Source organism: Heptranchias perlo, chromosome 43, assembly GCF_035084215.1.
Source record: "Heptranchias perlo isolate sHepPer1 chromosome 43, sHepPer1.hap1, whole genome shotgun sequence".
NCBI lineage: Eukaryota > Metazoa > Chordata > Chondrichthyes > Hexanchiformes > Hexanchidae > Heptranchias > Heptranchias perlo.
The window spans coordinates 4,036,591-4,049,068 of record NC_090367.1 but is presented as its reverse complement, the minus strand read 5'-3'; the positions used below and the strand labels follow the sequence as shown (position 1 = coordinate 4,049,068).

Here is a 12,478-nt window from a genome sequence, read left to right as displayed (position 1 = left end):
TTTACTCTGTATCTAACCCGTGCTGTACCTGCCCCGGGAGTGTTTGATGGGACAGTGTAGAGGGAGCTTTACTCTGTATCTAACCCGTGCTGTACCTGCCCCGGGAGTGTTTGATGGGACAGTGTAGAGGGAGCTTTACTCTGTATCTAACCCGTGCTGTACCTGCCCCGGGAGTGTTTGATGGGACAGTGTGGAGGGAGCTTTACTTTTCACCTGAATGGATGCTGTCCAACTGCTGTAACCTGAGAGTGGCCACGACTGAACTGGGTGGAACAGAGTGTTGCATTCCCAGCAGTAAGACCCCTTAGTGTGGTGAACACTAACAATTTACCACAGAAATACTTAATGTGCCAATCAAGCCCTCTCACTATGCCCCCCTGGTCTGGGGTATCTGAGGGTATTGTTCCTGATTCACTTTCTATGGGCTATAAAGCGCTTTGGGACGTCCTGAGGCCGTGAAAGGCGCTATATAAATGCAAGTTCTTCTTGTGGTTCTGGATGCCCCCTTTTTTCTCATGGGTACTGCGTAACGCTGGCCAGAATGTCGCAGATGTCCGCCCTCTGCGCTGAGCTAGCTGCTGTCAGCCGGGAGTGCGGTGGCGGCCATGGCAGGCATCGTTACCCCGGGCTGGGGGGGGGCGGGGAAAATCAGCCGGGGTTCTGGCTCCCGATCGCTATCTAATCATCCCCGGGCAGAGTGTGCGCGTTAGGGTTGCCAACTCTGGTTGGACGTGTTCCTGGAGGTGTCATCACGTGACCGCCTGCCTCCAACTGCCCCGCCCCTTCGCTCCTGCCATTGGTCGCCCGACACGCCCATCCTCACAACGCCCCGCCTTCGCAACCAATCGGAAAGCGAACAGGCTCTTCACTACCCGATTGGATGTTTCTTAACTCTCAGCCAATCGATCATTTTCCCCATGTCCGATATTTTTATAACTAATAAACAAAGGATATTATTAAACTAGAAAGAGTGCAGAAAAGATTTACTAGGATGCTACCGGGACTTGATGGTTTGACTTGTAGGGAGTGGTTAGACAGACTGGGACTTTTTTCCCTGGAGAGTAGGAGGTTAAGGGGTGATCTTATAGAAGTCTATAAAATAATGAGGGGCATAGATAAGGTAGATAGTCAAAATCTTTTCCCAAAGGTAGGGGAGTCTATAACGAGGGGGCATAGATTTAAGGTGAGAGGGGAGAGATACAAAAGGGTCCAGAGGGGCAATTTTTTCACTCAAAGGGTGGTGAGTGTCTGGAACGAGCTGCCAGAGGCAGTAGTAGAGGCGGGTACAATTTTGTCTTTTAAAAAGCATTTGGACAGTTACATGGGTAAGATGGGTATAGAGGGATATGGGCCAAGTGCAGGCAATTGGGACTAGCTTAGTGGTATAAACTGGGCGACATGGACATGTTGGGCCGAAGGGCCTGTTTCCATGTTGTAAACTTCTATGATTCTATGATTCTATAAGGGAAGTATTTTTAAAATTCCATTTTTTAATGCTTCAATTATTTTTCCCCTTTGCTCACAAGAGCATGCATTTTTGGACATGAATTTAGATTTGAGGTTAGGATCAGATCAGCCATGATCTTATTGAATGGCGGAGCAGGCTCGAGGGGCCGATTGGCCTACTCCTGCTCCTATTTCTTATGTTCTTATAGCGCCTTTAACCAGGTAAAACGTCCCAAGGCATCTCGCAGCGGTGTCCTGGAGATTAGCCATTAAATTCCTGGAGACTCCATGGCAACCCTGGAGGGTTGGCGACCCCAGTGTGGGGAGGGAGGCATCGGGTGAGAGCGAGATTGGGCTTGGCAGCGATGCACCCCATGACCACACATCCTGACAGCACTGGCTGGCTGATGTCAGACAGGAAGATTAGGTACTTGGGTGAGCCCAGTGCTCATGGAGCCTAAATCAAGAGTCAGCACCCTCAGGAGAGGAAAGGGGAAACTGAAAGGACAAAAAGGGAGGGAGAGGAAGAGTTAACTCTTGTCTCTTTAAATTCATGTCCTTTTCTGAGGGTCGGCACCACCTATTGGAGGAGCTGGGTATTGATCCTTCGGCCCCGGGTCAGCACCAAGAGAATGTGGTAGAAGGAACTCAGAGTCGGCAGGGAAGAGGTGAAAGACTGGGGCCAAAAAAACAGACAGGCATCAGTCAATCATTTATTCACTGTGTCAGCACAGCACAGGGGTCGGAGACACAGAGAGTCACAGTCTGGGTATTGGGGACAGAGTCACAGAGAGTCACAGTCTGGGTATTGGGGACAGAGTTACAGAGAATCACAGTCTGGGTATTGGGGACAGAGTCACAGTCTGGGTATTGGGGACAGAGTCACAGTCTGGGTATTGGGGACAGAGTCACAGAGAGTCACAGTCTGGGTATTGGGGACAGAGTTACAGAGAGTCACAGTCTGGGTATTGGGGACAGAGTCACAGTCTGGGTATTGGGGACAGAGTCACAGATTATCACAGTCTGGGTATTGGGGACAGAGACACAGAGAGTCACAGTCTGGGTATTGGGGACAGAGTCACAGTCTGGGTATTGGGGACAGAGTCACAGATTATCACAGTCTGGGTATTGGGGACAGAGACACAGAGAGTCACAGCCTGGGTATTGGGGACAGAGACACAGAGAGTCACAGTCTGGGTATTGGGGACAGAGTCACAGAGAGTCACAGTCTGGGTATTGGGGACAGAGTCACAGAGAGTCACAGTCTGGGTATTGGGGACAGAGTCACAGTCTGGGTATTGGGGACAGAGTCACAGAGAGTCACAGTCTGGGTATTGGGGACAGAGTTACAGAGAATCACAGTCTGGGTATTGGGGACAGAGTCACAGATTATCACAGTCTGGGTATTGGGGACAGAGACACAGAGAGTCACAGCCTGGGTATAGGGGACAGAGACACAGATAATCACAGTCTGGGTATTGGGGACAGAGACACAGAGAGTCACAGTCTGGGTATTGGGGACACAGAGAGTCACAGTCTGGGTATTGGGGACAGAGTTACAGAGAATCACAGTCTGGGTATTGGGGACAGAGTCACAGAGAATCACAGTCTGGGTATTGGGGACAGAGACACAGAGAGTCACAGTCTGGGTATTGGGGACAGAGTCACAGAGAGTCACAGTCTGGGTATTGGGGACAGAGTTACAGAGAATCACAGTCTGGGTATTGGGGACACAGAGAGTCACAGTCTGGGTATTGGGGACAGAGTTACAGAGAATCACAGTCTGGGTATTGGGGACAGAGTCACAGAGAATCACAGTCTGGGTATTGGGGACAGAGACACAGAGAGTCACAGTCTGGGTATTGGGGACAGAGTCACAGAGAGTCACAGTCTGGGTATTGGGGACAGAGTTACAGAGAGTCACAGTCTGGGTATTGGGGACAGAGTCACAGAGAATCACAGTCTGGGTATTGGGGACAGAGAGAGTCACAGAGAGTCACAGTCTGGGTATTGAGGACAGAGTTACAGAGAATCACAGTCTGGGTATTGGGGACAGAGACACAGAGAGTCACAGCCTGGGTATTGGGGACAGAGACACAGATAATCACAGTCTGGGTATTGGGGACAGAGACACAGAGAGTCACAGTCTGGGTATTGGGGACAGAGTTACAGAGAGTCACAGTCTGGGTATTGGGGACAGAGAGGGTCACAGAGAATCACAGTCTGGGTATTGGGGACAGAGAGGGTCGCAGAGAATCAGAGTCTGGGTATTGGGGACAGAGTCACAGAGAATCACAGTCTGGGTATTGGGGACAGAGTCACAGAGAGTCACAGCCTGGGTATTGGGGACAGAGTCACAGAGAATCACAGTCTGTGTATTGGGGACAGAGTCACAGAGAATCACAGTCTGGGTATTGGGGACGGAGAGTCACAGAGAATCACAGTCTGGGTATTGGGGACGGAGAGAGTCACAGAGAATCACAGACTGGGTATTGGGGACAGAGTCACAGAGAATCACAGTCTGGGTATTGGGGACACAGAGAGTCACAGTCTGGGTATTGGGGACAGAGAGAGTCACAGAGAATCACAGTCTGTGTATTGGGGACAGAGTCACAGAGAATCGCAGTCTGTGTATTGGGGACAGAGTCACAGAGAATCACAGTCTGTGTATTGGGGACAGAGTCACAGAGAATCACAGCCTGGGTATTGGGGACAGAGTCACAGAGAATCACAGTCTGTGTATTGGGGACAGAGAGGGTCACAGAGAATCACAGCCTGGGTATTGGGGACAGAGTCACAGAGAATCACAGTCTGTGTATTGGGGACAGAGAGGGTCATAGAGAATCACAGCCTGGGTATTGGGGACAGAGTCACAGAGAATCACAGTCTGGGTATTGGAGACAGAGTCACAGAGAATCACAGTCTGGGTATTGGGGACAGAGTCACAGAGAATCACAGTCTGGGTATTGGGGACAGAGTCACAGAGAATCACAGTCTGGGTATTGGGGACAGAGTCACAGAGAATCAGAGTCTGGGTATTGGGGACAGAGTCACAGAGAGTCACAGTCTGGGTATTGGGGACAGAGTCACAGAGAATCAGAGTCTGGGTATTGGGGACAGAGTCGCAGAGAGTCACAGTCTGGGTATTGGGGACAGAGTCACAGAGAGTCACAGTCTGGGTATTGGGGACAGATTCACAGAGAATCACAGTCTGGGTATTGGGGACGGAGAGTCACAGAGAATCACAGTCTGGGTATTGGGGACAGAGAGGGTCACAGAGAATCACAGTCTGGGTATTGGGGACAGAGTCACAGAGAATCACAGTCTGGGTATTGGGGACAGAGAGGGTCACAGAGAATCACAGTCTGGGTATTGGGGACAGAGTCACAGAGAATCACAGTCTGGGTATTGGGGACAGAGAGAGTCACAGAGAATCACAGTCTGGGTATTGGGGACAGAGTCACAGAGAGTCACAGTCTGGGTATTGGGGACAGTGTCACAGAGAATCACAGTCTGGGTATTGGGGACAGAGTCACAGAGAGTCACAGTCTGTGTATTGGGGACAGAGTCACAGAGAATCACAGTCTGTGTATTGGGGACAGAGTCACAGAGAATCACAGTCTGGGTATTGGGGATACACTGGGTGCCCATCCCCAATGAGTGTGTCAGTTTGTGTGAGTGAGGGAGTGGATCAGAGTGATTGAGGGGGGAGTGGATGTGAGTGAGTGAGGGAGTGGATCAGAGTGAGTGAGGGAGGGGATGTGAGTGAGTGAGGGAGTGGATCAGAGTGAGTGAGGGAGTGGATGTGAGTGAGGGAGGGAGTGGATGTGAGTGAGGGAGTGGATGTGAGTGAGGGAGGGGATGTGAGTGAGTGAGGGGATCTGAGTGAGGGAGGGAGTGGATGTGAGTGAGTGAGGGAGTGGATCAGAGTGAGTGAGGGAGTGGATGTGAGTGAGGGAGGGGATCTGAGTGAGTGAGGGAGTGGATGTGAGTGAGGGAGTGGATGTGAGTGAGGGAGGGAGTGGATGTGAGTGAGTGAGGGAGTGGATCAGAGTGAGTGAGGGAGTGGATGTGAGTGAGGGAGGGGGTCTGAGTGAGTGAGGGAGTGGATGTGAGTGAGGGAGTGGATCAGAGGGAGGGAGGGAGTCCAGTCCAGTTTGGGACGGGCTGGGTGAGGCTGTGACCAGCGCAGTCTCGGTTTGCCTGGACCCCGGAGCGGGTGCGAGCGGTGCGGGGAGGAAAGGGTTAGCGGTTCAGGACGGAGTCACATGAGTCGGAGGCAGCGGAAAAAAAAAAGAGCCTGGGAGCTGCTGGAGTTGAGTGTGAGGTTCGCTGCTGCAGAGTCAGGACAGGGCATCTGTACCCGGGATAGGCACGGGGTAGTCCCGGGACAGGAGCTGGACCTGGTGCTGGACCTGGACCTGGACCTGGATCTGGATCTGGACCTGGACCTGGAGCTGGGACATTGTGCTGGGAATGCACTCTGGATTTGTGCTGGAATTTGAATCGACGATGTTTGGGCAATAGTGGAGGGAGAGGAGGACCCATCCAGGTCAGGCTGGTACCGTCCGACGCTGGGCTCTCTGCAGTGATTACAGGGAGGGGAGATGGAGCGTGGGACCCGGATTCTGTGCTAAAAGAGGGGGTTTGCATCACCCCCAGACCCCGATCCCCCGTCCTGTGCCTCCTGGGCTCTGCAGCTCTCTCCTGAAGATGGATATAGTCTCAGCCCTGACCATTCTGCACTTTCTATTCCTCCTCCTCCGCTCGTCCTTCGCTAAGGTACCGACTTACTTGTCAAATGTGAGTGATCTCTGAAGGGGACAGGGACCTGAGGGGGTGGGTATGCGGGGTTCCTGCTCCCTCTGCCCCCTACCCCCCCCCCCAAAAAAAAAACTAGTCTGCCTGCAGAAAATCAACGGCATCCAGGTTCATGTAAATCCGCAATCACCATTTTTTCCCCGGATCGTGTAACCCAGATCTCCTCCCCTCCCAGTCTGGCATGAATTGGGAACCCGAGTCGGTGACCCTGGGCTGGCCCACGATAGGGTGCGCGTCTGCGGGCCAGACTCTGGGCATTCCAGTGCTGAGCCAGGGTTAAAACCCAGGTATCTGCTCGGGGCAAAGACAGACATCAGATGGTTAATGTGTGACACTGTATGTGTGTGTGTGTGTGAGACAGTGTGTGTGACACTGAGTGTGTGTGACTGTGTGTGTGTGACACTGTATATGTGTGTGTGTGTAACACTATATGTGTGTGTGACACTATATGTGTGTGTGACAGTGTATATGTGTGTGTGTGACACTGTATATGTGTGTGTGTAACACTATGTGTGTGTGACACTATATGTGTGTGTGTGACAGTGTATATGTGTGTGTGTGACAGTGTATATGTGTGTGTGTGACAGTGTATATGTGTGTGTGACATTGTATGTGTGTGTGTGACTGTGTGTGTGACTGTGTGTGTGTGACTGTGTGTGTGACACAGTGTGTGTGTGTGACTGTGTGTGTGTGACAGTGTGTGACTGTGTGTGTGACACAGTGTGTGTGTGTGACTGTGTGTGTGACACAGTGTGTGTGTGACAGTGTGTGTGTGTGTGACAGTGTGTGTGTGTGACAGTGTGTGTGTGACAGTGTGTGTGTGACAGTGTGTGTGTGTGTGTGTGTGACAGTGTGTGTGTGACAGTGTGTGTGTGACAGTGTATGTGTGTGTGTGTGACAGTGTGTGTGTGACAGTGTGTGTGTGTGTGACAGTGTGTGTGTGACAGTGTGCGTGTGTGTGTGACAGTGTATGCATGTGTGTGTGACAGTGTGTGTGTGACAGTGTATGAGTGTATGTGTGTGTGTGTGTGACAGTGTGTGTGTGACAGTGTGTGTGTGACAGTGTGTGTGTGTGTGTGTGACAGTGTGTGTGTGACAGTGTGTGTGTGACAGTGTGTGTGTGACAGTGTATATGTGTGTGTGTGACAGTGTATATGTGTGTGTGTGACAGTGTATATGTGTGTGTGTGACAGTGTATATGTGTGTGTGTGTGACTGTATATGTGTGTATGTGTGTGTGTGTGACAGTGTATATGTGTGTGTGTGTGACAGTGTATATGTGTGTGTGTGAGACAGTGTATATGTGTATATGTGTGACAGTGTATATGTGTGTGTGTGACAGTGTATATGTGTATATGTGTGACAGAGTGTGTGTGTGACAGTGTATAAGTGTGTGTGTGACAGTGTGTGTGTGACAGTGTATAAGTGTGTGTGTGACAGTGTGTGTGTGACAGTGTATATGTGTGTGTGTGTGACAGTGTGTGTGTGTGACAGTGTGTGTGTATGCGTGTGTGTGTGACACTATATGTGTGTGTGAGACAGTGTGTGTGTGTGTGTGTGACACTGTGTGTGTGTGTGACACTGTGTATGTGTGTGTGTGACACTGTGTGTGTGTGTGTGACACTGTGTGTGTGTGTGACACTATATGTGTGTGTGAGACAGTGTGTGTGTGTGTGTGTGACACTGTGTGTGTGTGTGACACTGTGTGTGTGTGTGTGACACTGTGTGTGTGTGTGTGACACTGTGTGTGTGTGTGACACTGTGTGTGTGTGTGACACTGTATATGTGTGTGTGTGTGACAGTGTATATGTGTGTGTGTGTGACAGTGTATATGTGTGTGTGTGACAGTGTATGTGTGTGTGTGTGACAGTGTATATGTGTGTGTGACAGTGTATATGTGTGTGTATGCGTGTGTGTATGCGTGTGTGAGACACTGTGTGTGTGTGTGTGTGTGAGACACTGTGTATGTGTGTGTGTGACACTGTGTGTGTGTGTGTGACACTGTGTGTGTGTGTGACACTATATGTGTGTGTGAGACAGTGTGTGTGTGTGTGTGTGACACTGTGTGTGTGTGTGACACTGTGTGTGTGTGTGTGACACTGTGTGTGTGTGTGTGACACTGTGTGTGTGTGTGACACTGTGTGTGTGTGTGACACTGTATATGTGTGTGTGTGTGACAGTGTATATGTGTGTGTGTGTGACAGTGTATATGTGTGTGTGTGACAGTGTATGTGTGTGTGTGTGACAGTGTATATGTGTGTGTGACAGTGTATATGTGTGTGTATGCGTGTGTGTATGCGTGTGTGAGACACTGTGTGTGTGTGTGTGTGTGTGAGACACTGTGTGTGTGTGTGTGTGTGTGTGACACTGTATGTGTGTGTGACACTGTGTGTGTGTGTGTGACACTGTGTGTGTGTGTGTGACACTGTGTGTGTGTGTGACACTGTGTATGTGTGTGACACTGTGTGTGTGTGTGTGTGACACTATATGTGTGTGTGTGACACTATATGTGTGTGTGACAGTGTGTGTGTGTGTGACAGTGTGTGTGTGTGTGACATTATATGTGTGTGTGTGTAACAGTGTATATGTCTGTGTGTGTGTGTGATACTATGTGTGTGTGTGTGACACTGTGTGTGTGTGTGACACTATGTATGTGTGTGTGTGACAGTGTGTGTGTGTGTGACAGTGTGTGTGTGTGTGACATTATATGTGTGTGTGTGTAACACAGTGTATATGTCTGTGTGTGTGTAACACAGTGTATATGTCTGTGTGTGTGTGTGATACTATGTGTGTGTGTGTGACACTGTGTGTGTGTGTGACACTATGTATGTGTGTGTGACACAGTGTGTGTGTGTGTGACACAGTGTGTGTGTGTGTGTGACACAGTGTGTGTGTGTGTGTGTGACACAGTGTGTGTGTGTGGTGTCTGTCTGTCTTTCTCTGCTCTGGGACCCATCCGTTGTTTATCTCTGGTGCTGACAGTTTCATGGTGTTTCTGGAAGTTGGTTTGATTTTACTGTCTGACCTGGGGAAGCAGGTGCAGTGGGGAATGTTGATATTTAAATGTACCTGAAACAGTCTGTGGACAGTGTTGGGGGGAGCAGTGTCTGCACTGCTCGGGCTGACAAAGCAGATATTATTGCCCACCATTTAGAACAGAATTAACAAACTAAACAAACACTGAGACTATAGTCAGTCGCTTGGTAGTGTATGGCCAACTCTTAAAGGAGACCAATTCCAGTGGAGGGGTGGAAGGAGAAAGAGAGAGAGAGAGAGAGAAAGAGAGTGTGTAATCAGGAATCCCCGGCTGTTTGCTGATCTGTTAATATCAAACTAAGGGCATGGGGCAGGAGAGAGCTTTGCTGTTGGTATTTTACTGTAGATCAGGACAGGGGTGAACCCTGAGAGATTTAAATTCAAATAATATATCAGCTGTGAGGGGCGGGGCATGAAACACGGCCGTGTATTCCCGCGCTGACATCAAAACTTTTTAAAGACCGGACTTAAAGTGAATCTAATGGCAACGCAGAGGGTTAACACTGCTGTGCTGGATTATTACAGGGAGCCCTGTGCTCAGGGAACGACAGAGTTGTGTTTATATAGCGCCTTTCACGACCTCAGGATGTCCCAAAGCACTTCACAGCCAGTGAAGTATTTTTTGAAGTGTGGTCACTGCTGTAATGTAGCTGATTTGCGCACAGCAAGAGCCCACAAACAGCAATGTGATAATGACCAGATCATCTGTTTTTAGTGATGTGGAGGCTTAAATATTGGCCCCGGGACACTGGGGAGAACTCCCCCCCCCCCATGCTCTTCCAATAGTGGCCGTGGGATCTTTTATATCTACCCGAGTGGGCAGACGTCCGTTCAACGTCTCGTACGAGAGACGGCGCCTCCGACAGTGCGGCACTCCCTCAGTATTGCACTGGGAGGGTCAGCCTGGATTATGGGCTCAAGTCACTGGAGCGGGGCTCGAACCCACGATCTTCAGAGGCGAGAGTGCTGCCCACTGAGCCACAGCTGACACCTAAATACACGCTGGTTCCCCCCCCCCCCGCACTCCCTTGTTGACTCATTGCATCGCAGGGCCTGTGCTGCTTTATATCGCGATTTAAAATGTTCATTTCTGCTCCCCTCACTCCATTACTTCCTGATACCTGCGGGTTACTACAGTACATGAGCACGCGATGCCGCATAACCTTCACGTACAGCCTCACCCTCCGACTGTATCTCCCTTTTTATCACCTGCACCATTCACCAACATCACTCTCTGAAGGATTGTAAGACCAAAGAGAAGCAAAAGGACGTCCGGTCCAAACCAGGCTCCGCAATGTACAAATATTAACTGCTGTATCGTGTAGCGGCGGAGAATGTTGCAGGATCCACAGGTCCCCCTCTCTGCTGTTTAATTACAGCCTGCTCGTTCTCAATGCGTCTTACCCCTCTGCTAAAATAGCCTATACTTACTCCCAGGTATCTGTTATTCTATATATAACCCCCCCCCCCGAACCCCTCGATTAGATTCCAGCCTGTAACTCACTCCCAGGTATCTGTTATTCTATATATAACCCCCCCCCCCCCCGAACCCCTCGATTAGATTCCAGCCTGTAACTCACTCCCAGGTATCTGTTATTCTATATATAAACCCCCCGAACCCCTCGATTAGATTCCAGCCTGTAACTCACTCCCGGGTATCTGTTATTCTATATATAAACCCCCCCGAACCCCTCGATTAGATTCCAGCCTGTAACTCACTCCTGGGTATCTGTTATTCTATATATAAACCCCCCAAACCCCTCGATTAGATTCCAGCCTGTAACTCACTCCCGGGTATCTGTTATTCTATATATAAACCCCCCGAACCCCTCGATTAGATTCCAGCCTGTAACTCACTCCCGGGTATCTGTTATTCTATATATAAACCCCCCCGAACCCCTCGATTAGATTCCAGTCTGTAACTCACTCCCGGGTATCTGTTATTCTATATATAAACCCCCCGAACCCCTCGATTAGATTCCAGCCTGTAACTCACTCCCGGGTATCTGTTATTCTATATATAAACCCCCCGAACCCCTCGATTAGATTCCAGTCTGTAACTCACTCCCGGGTATCTGTTATTCTATATATAAACCCCCCGAACCCCTCGATTAGATTCCAGCCTGTAACTCACTCCCGGGTATCTGTTATTCTATATATAAACCCCCCCGAACCCCTCGATTAGATTCCAGCCTGTAACTCACTCCCGGGTATCTGTTATTCTATATATAAACCCCCCTGAACCCCTCGATTAGATTCCAGCCTGTAACTCACTCCCGGGTATCTGTTATTCTATATATAAACCCCCCGAACCCCTCGATTAGATTCCAGCCTGTAACTCACTCCCGGGTATCTGTTATTCTATATATAAACCCCCCCGAACCCCTCGATTAGATTCCAGTCTGTAACTCACTCCCGGGAACCCGTGATATAAACCACTGGTATCTCTGCGGTGTGCATGTCCTTGAATCGAGTTTCACCCCTTCCCCCCCCTTCATCATCCCAGCGTAAAAGCTGCTCCACGTTCCGTGCCTGAACCTGTGTCACGTCCCAGCGACCTGATCCAACGAGTCTGCGTTTGTTGGTTTAAAAGGGGAGCTGTGTTCCTGCTGACACACAGCATGGGCTCGCAGGAACGGTGCCTCGGGACAGAGTGATTGTTAAGCCAACAGAGTGAACGCAGATCCCTTTATCACTGCTACTGAAAGAGTTTCTCCCTGCGAGCGCTGGAAGTGATCTCCCCTCCTTTCCCCCTCTCCCCGCGGCCCACAGAGACCCCCCCACCCGATGCCAATGCTGCTCTGCTCCGATTCCACTATCTCCGCTCGGGTCCCACTGACCGACCGAGAGCAGTTGCAGGACCCTCGCCGCCCTCACTGAGGGTCCTGCGTCGGACCGAGAGACTCCGAGGGGAGCAAGTGACTGAATGATGTCAGGACACTTTTTATTTTGATTTCTCCCGCAAAAGTTTTTTTATGAACCTGTGGAATTAATCTTTCCGCGCAGTCCGAAATACTTAGGTAACTTGGCGGCAACCAGCAGAACTGGCCTCTACAAGTACATCTCCGAGACAAACACTTTTCAATTTCCTCCCTCCTCTTCTGAATGCACTGACTCTCACTGGGGTACGGGTCCCACGGACACCGACTCTCACTGGGGTACGGGTCCCACAGACA

General features: G+C 50.2%; 1 protein-coding gene across 1 annotated transcript in view; it reads left to right on the top strand.

Annotated features, from left to right (window-relative positions):
- The first annotated feature begins 5,735 nt into the window (after positions 1–5,735).
- LOC137306340 (vascular endothelial growth factor A-like) overlaps positions 5,736–12,478 on the top strand; it is a 36,127-nt gene continuing 29,384 nt past the window's right edge. The window contains exon 1 of the mRNA XM_067975487.1: positions 5,736–6,228. Coding sequence (XP_067831588.1) covers positions 6,160–6,228 — 69 coding nt within the window. The 5' untranslated portion in view covers positions 5,736–6,159. The remainder of the gene's footprint in view (positions 6,229–12,478) is intronic.